This window comes from Panthera onca, chromosome B1 (genome assembly GCF_046562875.1).
Source record: "Panthera onca isolate mPanOnc1 chromosome B1, mPanOnc1 haplotype 2, whole genome shotgun sequence".
Lineage (NCBI taxonomy): Eukaryota > Metazoa > Chordata > Mammalia > Carnivora > Felidae > Panthera > Panthera onca.
Window position 1 is genome coordinate 50,235,271 of NC_138342.1, and position 25,050 is coordinate 50,260,320.

At 33.5% G+C, this 25,050-nt stretch overlaps 1 protein-coding gene across 23 annotated transcripts in view; it reads left to right on the top strand.

Moving 5' to 3' along the window:
- ADGRL3 (adhesion G protein-coupled receptor L3) overlaps window positions 1-25,050 on the top strand; it is an 824,470-nt gene that overhangs the window by 764,471 nt on the left and 34,949 nt on the right. For 13 of the 23 annotated variants that reach the window (XM_078446071.2, XM_078446073.2, XM_078446079.2 and 10 more), the window contains 3 exons: window positions 8,681-8,707; window positions 11,272-11,440; window positions 21,870-21,995. In XM_078446071.2, coding sequence (XP_078302197.1) covers window positions 8,681-8,707; window positions 11,272-11,440; window positions 21,870-21,995 — 322 coding nt within the window. The remainder of the gene's footprint in view (window positions 1-8,680; window positions 8,708-11,271; window positions 11,441-21,869; window positions 21,996-25,050) is intronic. The other 10 variants (XM_078446074.2, XM_078446078.2, XM_078446082.2 and 7 more) reach the window with 1 other exon arrangement.

The following is a 25,050-nucleotide window of genomic DNA, read 5'->3' on the forward strand; positions in this document are numbered from 1 at the left end:
TAAGTAAAACGTTGTTATAATTTGTTTTTTTATTCTCTTAAACTTTCCTTACTTGCTAAGTTATAGTAGTCTCATAAAGTTTTTCTTCTTTTCTTTTTAGGCCTAACCTATGCAAGAAAAGAATTATTTATTACTTGAATATTAGATAGAATTTATTTGTAAAATGTTTTGGGGGGCTTGAAGAATTTTTGGAAGTAGCAACAGATAGATAATTGCTCATGTGTATGAATGCATATTTTATTAGTAATTGACTTCTAATTTGATTTCATTATCATCAGAGAATACCTTCTGATTAATATTGATTCTTAGTACTTTATTGAGGCTGCCCTTTGGTCTGAAATGTGATTGAGTTAAAATTTGTTAACTTTGCTATTTGGAGCTTTTTATATATCTACAAAATTGGATTTACTTATTATATTGCTTAATTTTTTTCTTCATTGACATAATTTCAAGATTACATTCCCAGTAACAAATTTAATTGTAAATAACAACATCTTATTAAAAGTAGGATGTGGTAGAAATCTTGGATCATTAATTAGGCCTACTCACTGTCCAAGGAATTAGTTCTTATGCCCTATCTGTGTGGGGGCAACTTCTTCAAATTCTTTACCAACAGACCTTCACTGTTCCTATGAATGAAAAATTCAAGAATTCAGAGTGCTTTTCAATAGCTTATACCAGCTGATAACCTAAGAGCCATAGGCTATTCTTTCCTTGGTTCCATTTAACCCTGAAAAGATCCTAGCGGGATTATCTTACTCATTGTGGTGGTGAGTAAACTAAAGCTTATGAAGGTTACCTTACTTGTCCACAATTAAATAAAACTTGTCTGCTTTCTGTTGTATTTCAGTGCCTCCCTTGGTTCCATTTATTGGAATCTTTAGTGAGTACAGACATGTTTTAAATACTCGGTTGTGCTTTTTTTTATGTTTTAGTTGTTCTTACAAGCAGTTTATAATAAGGTGTTTATTCACAGAAGGGGTATGATGAATGTTTCTATCACAAGTTGTTGCAACAAGAGGTGATGATACCATATGGCATGAGAAAGAGTATAATAGCAATTCAACTTGTCAAAACACATTTGGCATGAATACAAAAAAAGTTATTAATTCCCTGAGTTATTTTACTTAACTTAAAAGTTTGTGCATCTTCTAAGTTGAAAAAAAGAAATCCTGAAAGTATGTAGTATATTCTTTAAAGAACTTCATCTCCTTGCATTGCAATGACCAAATTTTACCAGCCCAGTAATCACATGTTCTGAAGAAACAGAAAATTCTAAAACTCTGTGGGAGTCTAAAAAACACTGGCCCTCAGACAATGAACAGTAAACATTGTGGTTTTAATTACAAGTATCAATAAAGAAGATATTTCAACTTGTAGTTATTACTTTATGGATTTTGAGATATTATGGACTAAAGCCACATTTTTCACTGATTACAAGATAAAACATACCAAAAAGAAACACAAATTTCTCTTTATATAGATAGCATTTATCTCATCTTTTCCTATTCATGATTTAAAATTTTCAAAAAAGTCATCAAAATATTAATGATGCCCTATTTTAGAACAGATATCTCTTAATGAGTTTTTATGAACATTTCACATGTGATTTTATGTCTTTTATTCTGTATATTCAAATGATTTCATTTAATGGACATTGTGGTTCCTCAGTGCACTTTTTGACACTGAGGATACACCATGTTTATGAATTAAATTTAGCTTTCTCATCTAATTCAGAGAATTCTGGGATTTGACTTTAATGTTCATTAGGAATCCAGATATACCCCATTTCAAATGAGAATGTAAAAATTCACAGCATTTACTATGCCCAAAGAAAATTTTCAATGAAACATTGTATAAACTGAGGCTTTTTAAAGGTAAAACCAAGGATCATTTCAAAAAGAGTCAGTGACTCCCTTTTCCCCTTTGGATTTCTACTTAATATATGAATTTCCAAAACACTTAAAAGGAAACCTAATGTAGCACTGTGTTTGTATTTTTCCCTTGATCCCTTTTTTGAAGTCAGAAGGTCAGTATACAGCAGTAATTATAATAGCAAATATTTATATGGTACTTTTGTAAATTAAAATTTTGTAAATTTGCATATTTTTGTGTGTGTTGAAGATTGCCAGTGAAGCCCTTTTATTTAATATACACAACATGGAAAAATGGGGAAAAATTTGTGTATTCATCCATATTTCACAGATGAGGAATGTGAGGATCAGAGAAGTCAAATAATTAGCCCAAGTTTGCAGAGTTAGTAAAAGTCTCAGCTGGCTTTCAAACTCAGGCCAAGATGATTCACAAGTCCAAGCTTTCAGTTACTATGACAGGTATCCCCCTACTTTCAAAAGTTTTTGCTAATCTATTTCGTTTTTGCAAAAGGCCTACATTGGTAGCTATTTTTGCTAATTGAAAAAATCTGAACAGGATATTCGTTTTATGGAAAAAAAAAAGGTGAAAAGCAAAACTAGAGCTCAGTGTTTGTTGTGCAGCGAGCTGTTATAGAAGCAGTGCACATCCTGAGCAACAAGAGCGGTGCTGCCAAGCTCCTTCCCTGGGAACTACGCTCAGCATCTCAGCATCAAGTCACCATAGCTTTGAATTGTATCTGTGAGCATCTGTGCTTTGTCTCAGTTTATGTTGTGCATCTGTTAGCAAGATGTGTTGTAGGGGATCAGAAAAACCTAAGAGAGAGACACGTGGCTAAGTCAGTCAGAAGAGCATGCAACTCTTGATCTCGGGATGGTGAATTCAAGCCCCACACTGGATGTAGATATTGCTTAAAAAAATAAGTAAACTTTAGGGAAAAAAAGACAAGTCCAAGAGAGATTACTTTTGGGGTGTAGGAACACTCAAAAAATTTACATATAAATTAATGTAACTCCTTCATTGCTTTACACCATCTGAGTTTATGACAGGTTTCATAGGATAGTGGGAAAAACCTGCCTATACTATCTTCTATACATTAAAATTAACACATTATCATAGGGTGATATTATTTGCTTTCAACATAAGATTCCAAAATTTGATATCTTATTTGCATGAATCATAAATGACCATAAATGACCAAGTCATTTTTTATAAACCTGGTAGATGGAGACACTGAATTGTAATAAAATTGTAGCTATGTACAATATATGCTCATTATTCATTCTCGTAATTGATATCCTTAATTTCTTTCATATATAAATTAATTCTTTAACCATATTATATTGGGTTGTAAAAATTTGCATAACATTGAGTTGTAAAGATAATATAATTAAAGTTTTATCAGTCATTGATTTAATATTTATTGATCCTGATTTATTATACTCAATTCTGCTTAATTTCAGACTTACCCAATTCATCAGCAGTGTGAAATCTGTGATTAAAAATTTAATATTGGTGTATGCTTTCAAATCTGTAATATTATTATAGGGACATTGATTCATGGGAATGAAAGTGTTCATGATATATTCTAAGCTATTTATTTTATTTATTTGGTTCATTTCATTCTCCTCTTAATAAATTTTGTATGAACAAAATGTAGCGATATAGCTTTTAACAGTAATACTGTCATTGCAATAAAATCCATAGTTGAAATACAATCATCTTCTCTGCCGTTGATAATTTCTACATTGATGTTATATGACTTTCATATTTTTCTAAGAATTTTTAATGTCTTTAATACTTAGTGATTTAAACATATGACCATAATGAAACATTTTTCATATTTTACTCAGAAATGTTGAATTATATTCTAAATGACTTTTCTTTAATTTTCCTGTAGTGGTTAAGAGAGAGAATTGAATATAATTCTAAGATAGTATAGTCCTGATATATAAAATACATTTGAAAGAAATATAAAACAGTCACGATTTCGTCCTGTTACTAATTGATTAAGCATTTTTAACAGAGTGAGGTAGAAACATGAAATATTTAGATTTTGCTCTGATCACTACTCTTTGAGGCATGCTATCTTAAATATTCCTTAACCACTGGGTAGCAGATCTCTAAATGCTGTCTTAGATGTGGCTACTTGACCAGGCTATTCTGGTGTTTAAATGTCTGATCAATTTAAAACTCGAAAAATATATCCCATTTAAAACATTCCCATTGTCTGCTAAGATTTGTTGCTGGGGAATTAGTACAAGTAAAGGTGTTACTTTCCTTTTTCTTTCCACTGCTTCCTGTAGTCTGTGAACATTATAGTCCTAAAAGACCTTGTCTCTATGATTCCAGTCGTAAAGACTGGGGAACCCCAGATTGGTAGTTTGGCAAACCAGTGTCTCAAAGATTACTTCTACCTCAAGTCCATTAGTGTGGGTTGTTGCCAGATCCTTTTAGAATGTGGGTAACTGAATCCTTCTTAGTCCTCAGTTGGGAACTGATTAAAGAACAGTAGAAAACCTGCTTATCATACAGACACAGAAGTATTTGTTAGCTTTTTATTTTTTCTTCAATGAAGAATGAAGAATACACTTTATATAAGATACATATTTATATAAGAAATTCACTGACAATACCTTTCTCATTGCTATGGTAACCTAAACCAAATTCAAGGGGAAATGTCTTTATTCCTTTGATACAATTAGTTTCACACCAGAGAAAGTAAATTTAGCTGCATACTGAATGTGGAAATATTGGGATACTAATCAGGATATCTATCTACACTTTGATAGCTCTCTTTCTCACTATTAAACATACAGTTCAATTACCAACAACAATTAGCAAACTACCCAATTCCAGAGGATCCCAGAATGCATTCATCTTTTTTTTTTTTTTATGTTTATTTGGGGAGAGAGGGTGTGAGCAGGGAAGGGACAAAGAGAGAGGTGGGGGGCAAGATCTGAAGCAGGCTCCATGCCGACAACAGAGAGCCCTGTGTGGGGCTCTAACTCAGGAACTGTGAGATCATGAGCTGAGTCGAAGTTGGCCGCTTAACCAACTGAGTCACCCAAGCAACCCAGAATGCATTCATCCTGATAGGATGAGTGGGATGAATGTTGATGCTATCTACAATTCTGCCTAAGCCATTCATTTTCCTTTACCTGCTGTGACTTAATGATCAGATCTTTTGGCATGGGGATTAAATTCTCAAATACACCTCCCATCACTCCATCTTCCTTCACACCAAACATTACCCATCCCACTACTTAAAACAACAACAACAACAAAAATTCTATATGTAAATATAATAGAAGGGAAAGTTCTAAATTATTTAACTAATCTATCTTCCTTATATCTTGAATTTTAGATATTTCCTTCAAAAAATATCTCCCAAAACAACGTTCTCTTTTGAACTCTTAAAATTGAAAAAAAATATCCGACAATTAACTTGACTCATTCACATTATTTCTATCCTTTCATTATCTGTCTATACTGATATTCTGTATTATGAATCTTTATATCACAGTATTAGTATGTATCAGTTAATATTTTGGCTAAGAAATCAGTCCTCTTGAAGATGTATTCTGAGTTGTTTCCATGGGGCTAGATTTTAATAGCCCTTTTGTGGGCTTTGAAATTGTTATAAAATACATAAATATATGCATAATTATTATCAACCTGTGCAAAGACCCATAAAAATTTGATTCTGATATTGATTCTAATGATCACAGTTTAAGATAATTTTATGACATTAATATTTAAAGCTTTTAATTTTAGATGTTAGTTGAATAAAATAATAAACTAAAATGTTTGGCAAAAAAATATATTTGCTAAAGAAAGGATGGTTTCTTTTTGTTTCTTAAAAATTGTATGTACAAGATATTTTACTTCATTTTCAGAAAGTCACCACTTAGAAATTATAAGGTAACCTGAAAATTCCTGTTAACATCTGCCAAGAGCATGTTAGGCCTTTGTGTCCATATTTTTATAAAATCTTAAGATAACTGCACTGAAATTGTTTTCGTCATACAGCATGGAATGAGACTTTATTTCAATAAGCTTTCATTGGTAAATCAGAATGAAAATTATTGAGCTTTAGAGACTAGTTTTGTAGATAAATAAAAAGATGAATCAATAGCATACAGTTTTGCCGCCATAAATGGTAGCAACATTCGATCAATTTAACTTGAATTTAGTAGAAAGACATTATTAAACTAGATCCTCTAAGCCAACAGAATATCTGACAAGATGATGGAAAGCGCTGATATATTTTAGGTAATCCTCAGTGTTCTTTAGATTTTGAATTATTGTATATTATTTATTATATTCTAGAAATAATGAATGGTTCTTTGTCCGTGAGCATGGATTTCATATTCAATATGAACTGGTAATTCTTATGGCTAAAATATACAAATTAAATGCTTTATCAGTTATTGCACAGGCTAAGCCCCAGTTAAAAGAATACTCTAAAATATAGTGGCCTAAATTTGTTGTTTAAAAGTGGTCTAAATCTAATACGCCAGCTCCACATCAGTAAACAGCTTCCATTTCTGAATCTGAGGCTCTCCTGTCATTTTCTCCTAGCAAAGGGGGGGAGGAAAAACTGGTCAAGGGAAGCCCGACTGCAATCCTTTAATTGGCAAGACCCAGAAATGTCACAATTCGCTTCTGTTCGCATCCCAGTGGACACTACTTAAATGCATGGCTGTAGCTAACTGTAAGTGAAGCTGGGATTACAATCTGGGTTATTGAGTGGAACAACTGGTGCTTTCCCACAATTGCCAACAAAAACTGCTGAATTGTACCCTGTTTTGATATTTCCCATTAATGGGAAAACCTCTCACTCCAGCGATTACAGTGCAAGTTTTGTATTTTATTTTTTGAAACGTTTAGATAGCTCAGTACAATTTCGTACAGTGTGTTTGCATATATTCCTATATGCCAGCCTCTGAAATTTTCTTTACTTGACGTTCCACTATACCGATGAAGGTAGAAATAGTTATTCCAATCATAACCTTGGAATTACAGGTGGAATATATGGATGCAGTGGGAATGCATATAATGGGATAAGTCTCATAGTATTATGTTCTATAACATTTCAATATTAACCTAAGTACAAGATTTTCTTTGTAGGAACAGTTTACAACTATTAAAAACAATCAATTCTAAGAAATTCTTCACTCTTTACCTTTCACATATCCATGGCATTATTTAAATATCACTTGGAATTCCATTTTCTGGCTTAAAACCTTCTTTGAATGTCTTAGTCCAGCAATGTCCAATAGAAATTTCTGTGAACACAGAAATGTTCTAAAACTGCACTGTTCAATATGGCAGCTACTGAAGCTTTTGAGTGCTTATAATGTGACTAGTGTGACTAAGGAATTGAATTTTAAGCTTTATTTCATTTTAAAGAATTTAAATTTAAATAAACCCATGTGGCCAGTAGTCACCATATTAGACCGCACAGTTAGTCATTCCCTGCTCCATTTACAAACTTATTTCCGCCGCATCTATTTTACTGCATAATATTGCTCCTGAAATGTCCTCAAGTGAATTTGACTACTCAATGTCTATTATTTGGTGTTTTATTCTTTGGGTGAGAGATTCTATATTTTCAGTGTGACTTTACTCGAGCTTTAAATAGTCTAATGGTAACAAAATATTTACTGTACACAATACATACCAGGAACCATTCTGAGAACTTTATATATAATATATAATTCCATAATTACAAGAAACCTATGTATGATTATTACCATTTTATAGATATATAAACTGACACAACCGCAGGTTAGTTAATTTTTGCCTGAGATCAAATAACTGGTTAAGTGGCTTATCTAGGATGTAATTTCCAAACAAACTGGCTTTAAATCCCAGGATCTTACTCCATTCTTTATTCTGTCATCATTTTGGAGAAGCGAGGTTTCCCATCAGTTGTTCTCTTTAATCAAAAATGCATCACAGTTGGGGCCCAAGGGCTTTATTTGTGTATGCGTAATATTGGAAATGATTGCCCCTAGCAAGAGAAAAGAGCAGAGAGTTTCTCTTTTCTATTCTGTCACAATTCACTGAACAGACTGTTTACAAAAGGATGATCTGAAATGTTCCCTAACTTAATCTTTACTAATTTGGCACTGGGATCTTACTTTATCAGAATGATACAAAACAAATTAGTTAACATAAGTGATCATGAACGGGTGCTGTATGTTTGCTCCTATTACTAGAAAAAAATTATTCAGATTTTTTCTTAATACACTAACAGAAAGAATTTTAAAGTGGTCAGGATTGATTATTTTCAAAGGGCTATAGTGTTCAGTTTTATCTCAGATCAATCATCTGCAAGTTAAAATTACTTAGAAATGTACTGTCCATAATTAAGTAATCTTACCTACTAATATTACAGAATAAGGATACCTTTAGGTGACAAGGAGTCTGTCATTCTAAGTATCCCCCCAAGCCTTTTCCAGATTGCTCATAAGATTTCTCATTCTCTAGAGAAATGCGATCTCTAAGAAATAAATGTCTATGTCAAGTCACAAGTAATATGAGCACATGATGAAAAAGTGGAATTTTTTAGTCTCATAAGGGCTATTGCAGTATTGTAAAATTGATTTTATTCCTTGTTATGTAAGTTCTCATGGTCATTTTAGGATTTACCTTCTGGATACAGAGGGAAGGCTATGATGCCTTGTAGGGAGGTGGGGTACAGAGGCTTTTGGGGACCAGGAGAATATTTTTCATATGAAATCTTTGTCATAAAATGCTAATGTTGGTGTTCTTGTCTTTATGTCTATGCATTCTTTAGCTATGAGGATAACAGACCCTTCATCAAGTAAGAATGACCTGAATGGCTGATAAATTCCATTTATCAGTGTGGTCCCATGAACCAGCTGTCAGATCAGTACTGAAAAATCATTAGAGCTTCTGTCATTCACATTGAGGCAGAAAAGCAAACTGTGCAGGAAAATAATCAGGCATACAACTTGTATGCAGAATAAATATGCTGCAGGTGTATTGCCAAAAACAAATTCTGCTTCACCTCTTTTAATTGGATATCACCTGAAATCAGTGCCACAGTAATAGCAACTTCATGTGGTACAGACTTGTTTCGCTTTTCGTAGCTTTCTCCTTTCATTGTGACGTGTTCCTCTGTGCTGCATATGTTGTCATTTCTGTTGTTTGTTTGGACATCACTCATCTAAAATTATTTTGTGATTTAGCGGGGTACCTTCAAAATGACCTTACGAGTATGAAACTACCCGATTGCATTGGTTATTACTGGATTTCTCTTTTAAATATCCAAAAAGGAAAAAAAATGCCTCCTTCAAAAATTCAATTTTACATATGCAAATTTACCTCTTTTAATTTTGACACATGCCATTGGATTAATGATCTAATTGTTTATGAATATACCTTTTAAATTTCTGACACAAAGCTACAAGTCTGTACTAATCTGATAAGAGTAAACATAAGTGTTGATATTTGGGCTCTTTTCTTTTGTACATTTTAAAATTACGTGTCCTGCCACAATAAACTTGATTGGCAACCAAGGAGTGACCTTACTGTAGACTTTCAGTTTGTTCTTCTGGTGAAGAGTCCTTTGTTTTCATTTTCTCCAATGACATTTCACTTACTTCTTCATGCTCTTGCTTATTTTTTTCTTTAGAAATTGGGCTCATTGCAGTTTTATATTATTAACTCTTGGGCCCATCATGTGTTTACAAGTAGATACTAGTAACTTGAGGATTTTATCCTATACTTGTATTTCTAAATTTAAATAGCAATTTTGCCTTGATTTAATGGTATTCTTTCCATTTTTCCTTTTTCCAATGTCTGTAAGAAGAAGCTGAGAGCTTTACCTTGAAAGTTCCCATATTTTTAATCTAGTTATAGAATAAAATATTAATATCTAAGATGTTTTCTAATTCATATAAGCAAACATTCCACATACAATGGCAAACCTCCTGTAGGGATTCTTTATTCAATAATGTTAATGTTTTAAATTGAACATGTTAAATTTAGTGGATATTTAAATATGGAATATAGTAGCTGATGGTTGTTGAAGAAAAATAGTAAATATTCATGATTTATTTTAACAAGACTTTAATATTAATTGACTACTTTGGGACCATATCTTTCTTAAGATGTAGTTCTCTCTGAAAACTTTACTCAACCCAGCTTCAGATTATAGTAAATACATGTGTTTTCTTTTTAACCCCTTCATGTTGCAAAGTTTCAATCCCGATAAACATTTCTTCCTTAGACAATGCAAGTGGAGGAGTGTAGTCTGATGAAAAGAAATATTAGTTTACTCTGTTCAAATGAGGTGTGTTGGGAAAGGAAAGGGTGGTTTCATGAGGATATAGAAATCTAGACTGGTTTGGTCCTATTCTCCCATACACTTAGAGAGGAGTTGAAAAGGATTCCATTTTCACATATTGAATTCCCATTTATTGGAAAGATTCATTCTACCTTGATAGTAAGTACATAACACATGGCCACGAATATATGGACTTATGTCACCCGTTGATTACTATTGCGAATGGCAGCTGGAGGAAACTAAGGGAATGGAGAGTGAGAATTGTCTTCCATTCTAGCCTACTTTGTTCATGCCACTCCATCCCATTCTCAGCTCCATCTTCTCCTTCGAATTTATAGACCCTTCAAAGAGATGAAGGTGCCCTGAGCTTTTAAGATTCTTTTCAACAAAGCTGCCAGTTGCCTGATTTTCAAAGTCTAGTCCAGCTTAACCTAGAAGACAGCAATCCAAAGGCAAAGTAGATTGCAATGCAGAGTGGAACAATTTTTCCCACCCGCTGTATCACATTTGTTTTACATAACTATAGAAACAGACAAATAGAGCTCTTAAAATTCATACATATATTCCATATACTGGCTCCTTCTAATATGAGCTCTATTTTTGTCAGTAATACTAAAATTTTTATGGAAAAAGAGGAAATTTGGAAAAATGGGGTAAAAGCGTATCAGATGAAGCACTAATGGAGAGAGTCCAATCAAACAAATGTTATCATAACAATGAGGCCAGTGAAAACTAACATAGCTTTATGGACTTTTTCCCCCTTGCCATTCACCATAATTACATCTCCATATCATTTGCATATGTGCTGCAAATACATGAATAATTGAATAGTACAAATCTGCTTTTGCTCAAACGAATTTCTGTGTTCATAACATTTTCATTCATGTATATCTCCTCAAATTTGAAAACTTGTAGTCCCCATTAAAATCTTAAAGTACTTATACCACCTGTCTTACATTTTCTGTCAATAAACTTACCGTAACATTTTTTTCAGTGTCAGTATTGTTGATATTATATGATTGTGTTAATTAACGACCGATCATTTGATAACCTTTAATTTTCTTTTCTCTCTACAGGTCATGGGTTATAGGTGCAATAGCTCTTCTCTGCCTGTTAGGATTGACCTGGGCCTTTGGACTCATGTATATTAATGAAAGCACAGTCATCATGGCGTATCTCTTCACCATTTTCAATTCTCTACAGGGAATGTTTATATTCATTTTCCATTGTGTCCTACAAAAGAAGGTAAGCAAAAATTCTCTGCTCAAGAATAAATGGCATATGTATCTCATGATAACAAACCAACCATAATATAAATCATTCTTGATATTTTGGCCTCTAAGAAATGAATATATTACTTTATTAATTTTATTTTTACAATAGTAAAAATAAAAGACACAAAATAGATGTGTAATAGTGAATGTATTTAACTGCAAAAATAATCAAAATATTTTCTGATTTGGACAATGAATAAAAGTATATTCTTGTAGGCTTGACCTTATAGACTTTAATATTGTTATTGTCAGACACATGGAATTTGTGTATTGGAAATAGCTTTCTAAGATATTATGGAGCTGTGAGATAGTGTATATGGCGTAAGAAATATGTTTTTTCTGTTTTTCTTTAAAAAACAGTTTGCATATACTGGAAAATATAAATGTTTAACATTTTATAATAATATTTGTTTCCTAAATGAATAATGAAGTACTAAGTAAATGTCTGTGTACTTCTTTTCTTTAAAACCTATTTTTATAAAATCTATGAGTTAGATGATTAGAATGCAATATTTAATTTTTTATGCTGGTCTATTTTTGTGATTTTTCACATTTACAATGACTTAAAATATTCATTTTCAAAGTTAATTTTAGCCCCTAAATACTTTCATTGCATTTTTTAGAAATCTCAAGATTGATTTTCTCATCTTATACTTTTTAACTCTATTAAAAATGTGGTCATTATAGTTCCAATCACATAGACCCCTGAGCCAAGACTGTCTGGGTCTAAATCCTAGTTTTTCTACTTAAAAGCTTATGTGACTGTGGGCAAGTTAATTAACCTTCTCATGCCCCAGTTTCTTCATGTGTAACATGAAGGTAAGAAAAATAATTATGAGATATTGAGAGGTGGCTCTGAAAATGAAATGTCAAAATGTGAAAATATTTTCTAAGGAAGAAATAACACCACCTAAAATTTTTCTTTGGAAAACAACAAAAAAATAAATAAAAAGTAAATATATCAATGTCTATGAATTTTGGTTTGAGAGACTGATGGGATCTTAGACAAAACTTGAGAGGGTGTCTGCTTGTCAATATGAGTCCAGTTGTCTTCTGTTTCAGTTGTATGTGGTGGTATGTATCAAAAAATGTGTTGACATAATCATAAATAATTATAAATTATTATAATTATAAATTATATATTATAATTATAAATTATAAATAATTATTTATATTTATAAATAACACATAAATGTGTTGACATGATCATAAATAACGCTAGAATAGTAATGATGACTCAGACCTATAAATGTAGCTTACAGAAAAGTAGAGGTTATCAGGGAGTGGATGGATTCTAACCTAATGGATTAGAATTAATGTAGAAAAGAGGTTGTATTAGAATGGATGATCCTCCCAAATACTTAGTATACACACCCCTAAAATTGCAGTTGCTTAATTCAGTAAGTATTTATTTTTATTCTTATGGCCCAGTTGATGGTGGTTCCTCATGGAGGGATGTAGGATGATGAAATCTCAACCAACATTAATATATGATTTCCACAGTCAGTTTGAATATTGGCATCAAGTAGGTAGTCTGAGTAAGAGGTGATCTTGTGTAAAAGGTCTGAAAGAGGCTTACTTCACTTGTACTCACCTTCCATCAGATAAGACCCTATCAATGGTACCACCTAAACTACAAGGAAGACTGGAAAATATAGTCTAGCTTTTTTACCTCAGGAAGATGAGGAATTAGGTATTGTAAACAGCTAGCAGTCTACCTACTCTTTGAGTATAAAGAGTAGGACATGTAAATGATGCATAGGAATAGAGATGGAAAAAAGGAAGTGTCCGATGAGAAGAATGAGTATAAAGATGATACACTAAATTAAAGATAGGAGAAAATGTCGAGAAGTAGACAACAGCCAGTATTATAAAACATTTCAGAGAAGTCAGAGAGACTAAGCACTTGGGAAAAATTTCTACATTTTGATAGAAGAAGGTCATAACTGATTGTCACAAGAAATATATGTAAAAAGATGGGAGCAAAATCAGGAGATTAAGGAAAAGGTAGCATTTGTCTGTGTAAATAAGGGAATATTGAACCTTGAGCCATCATAAGCAGTTATAACATCTTCAAATATAGTGAAACAGATTTACCTATTATTTTTATTTTATGTATTAGCTAGCAATTTGGGCTAGTAAAATTAAAAGTTTGAATGTTATATAGAAATTTTCTTTAGAGCAGAGAATACTTTTTGTACTGTATATATTAATTATTTTGATGTTGAGTATTTTTTATTGGCCAGTATCTAATAGGGTTTTCCCAATAATTATTTTTATTTCTCTCATCTTACAAATATACATACTGGTATAGGTAGGAATTGCATTTGGTATCCAGGAAGAGATATTAAACCTCAGAATCCAAAAACAAGTCTAGAATTTTTAGTATATTTAACATAAGTGAAATTTTAAAAAATATATGGGATCAAACTCAATTTTGTGATTCATTAGAACAGAGTTTAGCAAACAGCTCATGGGCCTAATCTGTCCAGCTGCCTTTTAATTTTTACAGCCAGTTAGCCAAGAATGGTTTTTATGTTTTTAAATGGTTACATTTAAAATTTAAAATAAGTACATAAGCAGCATCTCTAGTTGCCTCTTTGTAGACAAAGCCTGAATGTTGACTATCTGGCCCTTCATGAAAAAATTTACCAATCCCTGACTGAGAAGCTTTCTTTTATGCTTTATAATAACAAGTAATAAGCATATTATTCTTTCATTCATTTTTATGTTTTGAATTTTAAATTTTAATGGCATTTTTATTGGGTATCAAGAACATGACCCAACATCACAGAATATAGAAAAGGAATTGTTTAACCTTTCTCCCTACAAAAACAAAAAACAAAACAAAAAACAGGTAATTTTGTTCGAAATTGCAGAAATATCTTAGGAGATTTTTCTTCTATTCCTTTATTTAAATTGACATATTAATGAGATATAAATATTGTGCAAGTTTAAGGCATACAGTGTGTTAATTTGATACACATATATTGCGAAATGACTGGCACTATGGTGTTATCTAATACTTCCATCAACTCACAGGATTACCATTTCTATTTGGTGGTGAGAACATTTAAGATATTTCAAGTATATAATACACGTTTGTTAACTATAATTATCATCCTGTACATTAGATCCACAGAACTTATTCATCTTATACCTGGAAGTTTGTACTCTAACCAACACCTTCTCATTTCCTCCAGCCGCAACCTTTGGTAACCACCATTCTACTCTGTTTCTATGAGTGCAGCTTTTTTAGATTCCACATATAAGTGATATCATACAATATTTGTCTTTCCCCATCTGACTTATTTCACTTAACACAATGCCCTCAAGATCTATCCATGTTGTCACAAATGGCAGGATTTTCTTCTTTGGTTGCTGAACAATATTCCATTGTTTGTATGTACCACATCATCTTTATCTATTCACCCATTGATGAACACTTGGGTTGTTTACGTGTCTTGGCTATTGTGAATAATGCCACGATCAACATGGGAGTGTAGATATCTCTTTGAGTTCCTGATTTTATTTCCTGTGGATATATACCCAGAAGTGAGATTGCTGGATCATATGCTGGTTCTGTTTTTATTTTTTTTTTATTTTTTAAATATGTGAAATTTATTGTCAAATTGGTTTCCATACAACACCCAGTGCTCATTCCAACAGGTGCCCTCCTCGATACCCACCACCCACCCTCCCCTTCCTCCCACCCCCCATCAGCCCTCAGTTTGTTCTCAGTTTTTAAGAGTCTCTTATGCTTTGGCTCTCTCCCACTCTAACCTTTTTTTTTTCCTTCCCCTCCCCCATGGGTTTCTGTTAAGTTTCTCAGGATCCACATAAGAGTGAAACCATATGGTATCTGTCTTTCTCTGTATGGCTTATTTCACTTAGCATCACACTCTCCAGTTCCATCCACGTTGCTACAAAGGGCCATATTTCATTCTTTCTCATTGCCACGTAGTACTCCATTGTGTATATAAACCACAATTTCTTTATCCATTCATCATTTGATGGACATTTAGGCTCTTTCCATAATTTGGCTATTGTTGAAAGTGCTGCTATAAACATTGGGTACAAGTGCCCCTATGCATCAGCAGTCCTGTATCCCTTGGGTAAATTCCTAGCAGTGCTACTGCTGGGTCATAGGGTAGGTCTATTTTTAATTTTTTGAGGAAGCTCCACACTGTTTTCCAGACTGGCTGCACCAATTTGCATTCCCACCAACAGTGCAAGAGTGTTCCCGTTTCTCCACATCCTCTCCAGCATCTATAGTCTCCTGATTTGTTCATTTTGGCCACTCTGACTGGCGTGAGGTGATATCTGAGTGTGGTTTTGATTTGTATTTCCCTGATAAGGAGCGACGTTGAGCATCTTTTCATGTGCCTGTTGGTCATCTGGATGTCTTCTTTAGAGAAGTGTCTATTCATGTTTTCTGCCCATTTCTTCACTGGGTTATTTGTTTTTCGGGTGTGGAGTTTGGTGAGCTCTTTATAGATTTTGGATACTAGCCCTTTGTTCGATATGTCATTTGCAAATATCTTTTCCCATTCCGTTGGTTGCCTTTTAGTTTTGTTGATTGTTTCCTTTGCTGTGTAGAAGCTTTTTATCATCATGAGGTCCCAACAGTTCATTTTTGCTTTTAATTTCCTTGCCTTTGGGGATGTGTCAAGTAAGAAATTGCTACGGCTGAGGTCAGAGAGGTCTTTTCCTGTTTTCTCCACTAGGGTTTTGATGGTTTCCTGTCTCACATTCAGGTCCTTTATCCATTTTGAGTTTATTTTTGTGAATGGTGTGAGAAAGTGGTCTAGTTTCAACCTTCTGCATGTTGCTGTCCAGTTCTCCCAGCACGATTTGTTAAAGAGACTGTCTTTTTTCCATTGGATGTTCTTTCCTGCTTTGTCAAAGATTGGTTGGCCATACTTTTGTGGGTCTAGTTCTGGGGTTTCTATTCTATTCCATTGGTCTATGTGTCTGTTTTTGTGCCAATACCATGCTGTCTTGATGATGACAGCTTTGTAGTAGAGGCTAAAGTCTGGGATTGTGATGCCTCCTGCTTTGGTCTTCTTCTTCAAAATTACTTTGACTATTCGGGGCCTTTTGTGGTTCCATATGAATTTTAGGATTGCTTGTTCTAGCTTCAAGAAGAATGCTGGTGCAATTTTGATTCGGATTGCATTGAATATGTAAGATAGCTTTGGGTAGTATTGACATTTTGACAATATTTATTCTTCCAATCCATGAGCACGGGATGTTTTTCCATTTCTTTATATCTTCTTCAATTTCCTTCATAAGCTTTCTATAGTTTTCAGCATACAGATCTTTTACATCTTTGGTTTGATTTATTCCTAGGTATTTTATGCTTCTGGGTGCAATTGTGAATGGGATCAGTTTCTTTATTTGTCTTTCTGTTGCTTCATTGTTAGTGTATAAGAATGCAACTGATTTCTGTACATTGATTTTGTATCCTGCAACTTTGCTGAATTCATGTATCAGCTCTAGCAGACTTTTGGTGGAGTCTATTGGATTTTCCATGTATTATATCATGTCATCTGCAAAAAGTGAAAGCTTGACTTCATCTTTGCCAATGTTGATGCCTTTGATTTCCTTTTGTTGTCTGATTGCTGACGCTAAAACTTCCAACACTATGTTAAACAACGGCGATGAAAATGGACATCCCTGTCGTGTTCCTGATCTCAGGGAAAAAGCTCTCAGTTTTTCCCCATTGAGGATGATGTTAGCTGTGGGCTTTTCATAAATGGCTTTTATGATGTTTAAGTATGTTCCTTCTATCCCAATTTTCTCGAGGGTTTCTATTAAGAAAGGATGCTGAATTTTGTCAAATGCTTTTTCTGCATCGATTGCTGGTTCTGTTTTTAATTTTATAAGGAAACTCCATACTGTTTCCCATAATGGCTGTACCAATTTACAATCCCACCAACAGTGCACAGGGACTCTCTTCTGTCCATATCCTCACCAATACTTACTATCTCTTGTCTTCTTTTCTTTTTGTCTTGTCTTCTTGATGATAGCCATTCTAACAGGTGTGAAGTGATATCTCATTGTGGTTTTGATTTGCATTTCCTTGAGCAGTGCTGTTGAGCATCTTTTCATGTGGATCATTTGTATGTCTTCTTAAGAAAAATGTCTATTCATTTACTCTCTTCATTTTTTAAAATGTTTTATATTTATTGAGAGAGAGAGCACGGGGGATGCAGAGAGAGAGGGAGAATCCCACACAGGCTCTGCACTGTCAGTGTGGAGACCAACGTAGGGCTCAATCTCACTGTGAAAGGATCACCTGAGCTGAAATCAAGAGTCAAGGTTTAACTGACTGAGCCACCCAAGTGCTCCTCTTCTGTTCATTTTTAATTAGATTGTTTGGTGTTTTGCCATTGTGTGTTACAAGTTCTTGATATATTTTGGATTTGAACCCCTTAGAGAAATAGGATTTGCAAATATTTTCCTCTTTTCTGTAGAGTGCCCTTTCATTTAGTTGATCTTTTTTTTTTTTTTTTTTTTTTTTTTGCTATGCAGAAGCTTTTTAGTTTGATGTAGTCCCACTTATTTTTGCTCCGTTGCTTGTTCTTTTGATGTCATGTCCAAGAAATCATTGCCAGCACCAATTGCCAGGAACTTTTCTATTTTCTTTTAGGAATTTTATGGTTACAGGTCATATGTTTAAGTCCTGAATTTACTTTGAGTTAAATTTTGTGAGTGGTGTAAGATAGGGCCCAGTTTCATTCTTCTGCATGTTTAGTTTTCCCTAAACTATATTGGAGAGTTTGTCTTTTTCCCCACCAAATATTCTTGGCTTCATTGTAAAATATTAGTTGACAGTAAATGGAAGCATTTATTTTAAGGCTAATTCTGGTCTCTTGGCTTATACTAACACCATACTGTATTGATTACTGTAGCTTTGTAATATAGTTTGAAGGCAAGAAGTGTGATGCCTCCAGCTATGTTCTTTCTCAGAATTACTTTCTCTGTGTGTGAGAGTGTGTGTGGTTCTGTACACATTTTAGAATTGTTTTTATCTGTATCTGTGAAAAAAAACATTGGAATTTGGAGAGATTGCATTGAATCTATAGAGGTCTTTGGGTAGTATGGACATTTTAACAATCGTAATTCTCTTAAGAAGTTTCTCTTAAGCCATTTGATCGAATTCAATAATATACCCATACTAATGTAGTTGTCATATGCTTTGATTAGAGAAATATGAAATATTCCATTTTTGAAATATTTTGGCTTATAGGGTTATTTGTTGATTGATTCAACTCATTAACAAAAATCAAACTTTGAGTTATCAGTCCTATTCTGAGTGTGGATTGCATGATATTACTGATACCAGTAATACTGGAGACATTAAAGTTGTTACTTTTTCTTTTGTTATACAATCAATTATGTGATAAATCTCAGAGGGTATCATATTACATTATTTCTGATCTGAGAGTATATTGGTAAGATACAGTTTCTTTCCCATCTTCTTTATCCTAGAACAATATTAGTAAAATAAGATATATTGATTGGGATAAGAGGAATATCATGTGAATTAGTGGATTAGAATATGGATATGATCGAACAATCAAATAATTTTTATTTTAATCCAAAGGAAAATCTGTCATAGAAACAGCCCATGTTATTTTATTTTTTCTCTTTTTAAAACACATGCTTAGTGTTTCAAATCTAATAGCAGAAAAATAAAGTCAAATCAGTAAAGATTCAGTAAGAATTATACCTGAATTTGGAACTTGACATCACTAGATATCTTGATTTGCTGGTTATTTATATAATCAGTTTAGAACATATAACCTTTGTTGAAAAATATAAATAGTTCATGATGAATTCCTACGGCTTATACACTATTGCTGCCTTTGTACCAGGAGTGGTTCCTTTGTTCCAGGAGTGTACAAAGGGAGTGGTTCCTTTCTCTCTTTCTTTCTCTATCTCTATCTCCTAAAATATTTGTTTAGATTTAAATCACTTCGTTAAAAAACACTTTCTTTTCTAAAAAGAAAAATATACTTGTTGAGTACTTTAGGAAAAACAAAGTGGGATGTAGGTTATGATCAAAATTTAGGTTCTTGGAGATACTTTATTAACTCAGGACTAATATTAAACTATAATTGATAATGCTTACCTTTGGGTGGAGATTATTTTAAGTTTCTCAAATTCTAACTAAAGCATCTGTCCTTATTTTTTCTAGATACAGAGAAAGGGATAATTTAATAGATTACTTTAATAATAATGTTAATATACTAATATTAGAAATGTGGCCTCTTAGAAGGAACTTTCTGATCGTAAAGCACCTATGAGAAGTGGATTTTTTCACATAAGGCATATATTGCTTAATCTTTTCAGTCTTTCAGTTTATTTTCATTGCTTAACTTTTCAGTGCTCTTATCTGTTCAATGTCGGTAATAATTATTCCCCAGAGTCATTTTGAGGGCGGGACCTAGCACAATTTCTAGTAAATAGCAATTAAAAATCAGAAGCTTATTGGGGCACCTGGGTGCTCCAATCTTGATTTCAGCTCAGATCATGATCCCATGGGCATGGGATCAAGCTCCATGTGGGATTCTGCACTGAGTGTGGAGCCTGCTTAAGATTCTCTCTCTCTCTCTCTCTCTCTCTCTCTCTCTCTCTCTCTCTCCATACCTCCCTCTCTCTCTCTGCCCCTCTGCCCCACTGATGCACTCTCTCTCTCTCTCTGTCTCTCTCTAAAATAAAATTTTAAAAAATTTAGAAGCTTCTTCATTCCATACTCCCTAGTTCACATATATCTTGGATACACACACAAGTGGGTACAGACATTTCTTTTAAAAACTAACAAAATATGAATTGGCTTTTAAACACTGAATAGAATGAATCATTTCTAATTAATCATAAATGTAGCATAGAAGAGATTGAAAAACATATCAATATAATTTCAAGTATATTAAAGAATGTAATGTTGGCATCCTGGGTCAGAGAAAGTCCTCAAAGTTGCTCACACTGTTCACAACACCTGGAATGCCTTTGTCTCTCTTGTCTGTCCTTTCTTTCAACCTCGTTGTCCAACCTGACAGGTTCCAACTTGTCTTTTGAAGGTGCTCTCAAAAGTCCTCTTCTCTGAGAAGTCTTCCTTGGGGCTCTGACCTACTGTCAGCAGGCACTTCTCCTCCATGCTTTGATTCACCTGTCTCCATATTTTTGTTCTGGTCACAGAATAAACATTTAATAAATGTGAATTCTTCGAACAATTCTGAATCTATTCTATCTCTGATTCTGCTATATCTTTCATAGAAGGAGCTTTCCAATATTAAGATGTAATGTTTCAGTTTCGAATGCTATTATTAATGTATGATCCACATTCCTTTTTTTTTTTTTGCTTTTGCTTCTAAATAACATCCCTTAGAAAAGCGTATAACGTCGCTTTAAATAAAATTACATTGGAATATGACATTGTCATGTATTATGGAACGGATGAACTCATGTGAATTCAATAGATAAAGAGCTAAGAATAACTATATATACAGCATTATTTCATAATGAACGCAAATTTGGAATGTAGAACCAATAAAATGTCCCAGAATGTGTTTTTAGTTGATGAACACAGAGTAAGGGAGTATTTTTGTTGTAGATAGTGGAAGGATGATTTAGGGCAGTTACTATTTTATTTTTGTATGTCTTGTTTAATTAAATAGGCAGTAATAAAAATTTTAAACATGATAAAAGTTTTCCCAGAAACTGTTGATAGGTCTTCCTGCTGGAAAACATCCACTAAAAAATGTTTATCTCCTGTTTTTCCTATGATTTTATACTACAAGCAGGATTAAGAATTTAATAAAGAAGAGTGAACTGTAATTATTCAGGAGAACTATTATGAGGGCATAAATTTAAATTATTTTGAATTTTATACTCTAAAGTTTATAAATTTGACCTCTTTTAAGAGAAATGAAAGAAACAAGGAAATTCCTTTCTCCTGTGTTTAGACATTCCTTTCCTCTCTCCCTCTCTCCCTCCCGTCTTCTTTCTGTAGCTTTTTCATTCAGTTTCTCTTTAAAGAACAATTGCACCAATAGGCTACTTCAAATCAAATTTATGAAGCTAAAAATAGGGTCGTAAAAAGTCTTACATTTTTATTCTTCGAACTAAGAGGTAGTATCATTATGGCATGATTGGGCATGTGCGTGTGCATGAGTGCATGTTTTAAAAGGCTCCAGTTATGCAAAATTTCAAGCTTGATGACTTGAGTATCATTTTATATTGGAAAATATATGCTGAACAGACTTTCTTGTATCTGAAAAGGGCAAGGAAATAATTATATTAATTATCTAAAAATAAAACATACATTTTATACCACAGTTCCCAGCTGAAATGAATTACTTGCTAACAGAAGTTAATGTTTAATTGGCTAGGTACGAAAAGAGTATGGGAAATGCCTGCGGACGCATTGTTGTAGTGGCAAAAGTACAGAGAGTTCCATTGGCTCAGGGAAAACATCTGGTTCTCGAACTCCTGGACGCTACTCCACAGGCTCACAGGTAACTAGCATTTGTTAATCAAAATGAGATATCTCTTACCTATATTCTGTTACACGTTGCTGTCCTCGATCAGAACTATCTTCTATCCCAAGTGTTTAACACATCCAGTTTGTTGTTGTTGCTGTTGCTGTTGTTTTAGTGTCTCACACAAGAACCATTATGACAAAAATTTAAGAAGCCACATTGCAATAAAATTATGAAACTTAGGGTCTCAGTTTGCATGATAATTAATGATTTTAGATTATTCCTAGTTGAATGAATATAGATGGTGAGGAAAGGAATTTAGCACTTTCCCCAAAAGTCTAAGAAAGGGATATTTTATATATATGATTCTTAAGTGAATTACCTCTTTTAACCAGGAGAGTAATTCTCTATCACATACTGAAAATATGTACTTATTGAATGCTATGTTTAGTAAAAACAGCCCTAATTCATATTATATTTATCATGTGGTGATAAGTTGAATACAGTTCAAAGCTGTGAAGGACACATTAACAGCAGCATTGGCTTAACTGGTCTACCTGTTGCCCTTGGCCATCCAGCACTCCAGGTAGCAGCTGCATTGACTGTCACCTGGGAAGCTGTAAACTTTTGAGTAACCTGACTGACATTTTTCCCATGCCACAATTTGAGTCCAAAGATTATTATATAGAAATTTCAGCAACTCCAGGATGCTAAAATGAGCCAATCAAATAAGACAGGATTGGGGTGCTTTGCTGGCTCAGTCAGTAAAGCATGAAACTCTTGATCACAGGATTGTGAGTTCAAGTCCCACACTGGGCATGTAGCCTAACTAAATAAAATGATAAAAATAAAAAAATAAATAAATGCCAAGATTATGTGGGCCATGGGTGAGTTTGAGCTCAGACTAGCAGACTAATATTTTGGAGATTTCCTGATCCAGTGGGAAAAGCAATCATGTTTTCAGGGTTGTCAATTTTTTTTTTTTTTTTCTAAAGAAGGCTTAAATTTAAATTGATAAAGTTGTAAATCAGGAACTTAGTTTTTCTTAACCCTTTCAGCTCAACCTGTGGATCTTAATTTTTTTATAAATTTGGTAATTTTATATGAAATAAGAAAGATCACTTTAGGTGTTCTTTGTTTAATGCTTGATTGTCTTGTAAACTTAACAGATTAAATTTACCAACAATTCCATTTTTGTGCTTAGAAAATTAAATATCCTTGGACTGCCTGGGTGGCTCAGTCAGTTAAGCGTCCAAATCTTGATTTCAACTCAGCTTATGATTTCACGGTTCCTGAGATTGAGCCCCATGTTGGGCTCTGTGCTAACAGCACAGAGCCTGCTTGGGATTCTCTCTCCCACTCTTTCTGCCCCTCTCCCACTTATGCTTTCTCTCTTCCTCTCTCTCAAAAGAAATAAACATTAAAAAATAAAGAAAATTAAGTATCATTGACCTTTGGATATCATTTACAAATTTAATATGTCTGATTTATATGTCAGATTGGACAATTATGTACACCTAAGTAGCACTGGAATGACTCTTACTTATAAATGAAAGATAATGCACAATATTTTCATAAAGAAATACTTTCTTCAAACTGATGGAGTTCTCTTTTATGAGTAAAACCACATATTTAATATCAATCTAACATTTGTAACTAAACATTTAAAACTAACGTGTAACTGTCAAACCTACCCAACTATTAACACTTAAATTAATAACCACAAATTATCATAATGATCCTGAAGCTTCTCCCTACATATAATACACAATCATTAACAGTTTGAATTTTTTTTTTATTTCTATACCTTACTGAGGTTACAAAGTTGCAAATTTGGGGGAAACAGATGTATCAATTTAGGTGGGCTGAGATTTCTGAGTGTAGGTAACTACTAAATACATCAGCCAATTAGAAATCTGAAGTCTCCGGGCACTTGGGTGGCTCAGTCGGTTAAGCGTCCAACTCTTTATTTTGGCTCAGGTCGTGATCTCATGGTTTGTGAAATCAAGCACTGCATCAGGCTCTATCCGTGCTGTCAGTGTGGAGCTTGCTTGGGATTCTCTCTCTCTCTAGCTCGCTCTCTCTCTCTCTCTCTCTGCCCCTCCCCCACTCACTCCCTCTCTGTCTCTATCAAAATAAATAAATAAACGTTTAATAATCTGAGGGCTCACATAATTTTATGGGTACACATGGATGATGCTTCTAGCATGAGGCTCTTCTCCTCCACACCTTTACTTTCACACCAATAATCCTTACCTCCCTTTTTGTAATAATCTTTTCCACAACTTTGAAATTGACATTGCTTAGATCCTGTGTGCCATCTAGCTTGATTAGTTCCTACATGCTTTTCATATAACTCAGTTCATCAGCCACCATCTTGTGACATTTGACAAATGTCACTAATGAAACAATCCAACTTGAAAGTTTCACGTATTATGTTACAACAGAGTTGTGTAATGTTTAGCCATACTTTTAAGGTAAAAGAGCAATGCAGGTTAACAGAATAATCATAAATTTGCTGTGTGGTAGCCCATGGTTAGAAGTCTAGCCTTGGCATGTATCATCCATGACCAAAAACAAGTTACTAATGTTATTGACCCTCAGTTTTTTCATCTATAAAGCAGTGGTAATAATACTTATTTGTTACGTTGTTAGGAAGATTGAGGTAATGTATTCAAAACACTTAAATTGTGAGGACTCAATAAATTGGATCAGCTATCCCTTATTAGTGTCATTATTACAGAATAGAATATCAGATATATATTTCAAAGCTGTATCATATTTTTTCTTCACTATTATATTTCTGATATCACAATTCTAGTCCTCCAAAATAAAAAACCTTACATTGTTTCCTTATGCTGACTATAATACTAATTCTGATTAACTGACCATCCAACCCTACATAAAGTAATAGTTATTTAAATCATCTTTTCAAGTAAAAATCATAAATGTATTTCATATAAACTGTGACCTTCCATAGTCTAAACTACTCATTGATATTTAGATAAAATCTTGAGACTACGGATGCCTTATCCATGTCAGAAAACTTGTAAATTAGCAATCCCTAGATGTGTGTGTGTATATATATATA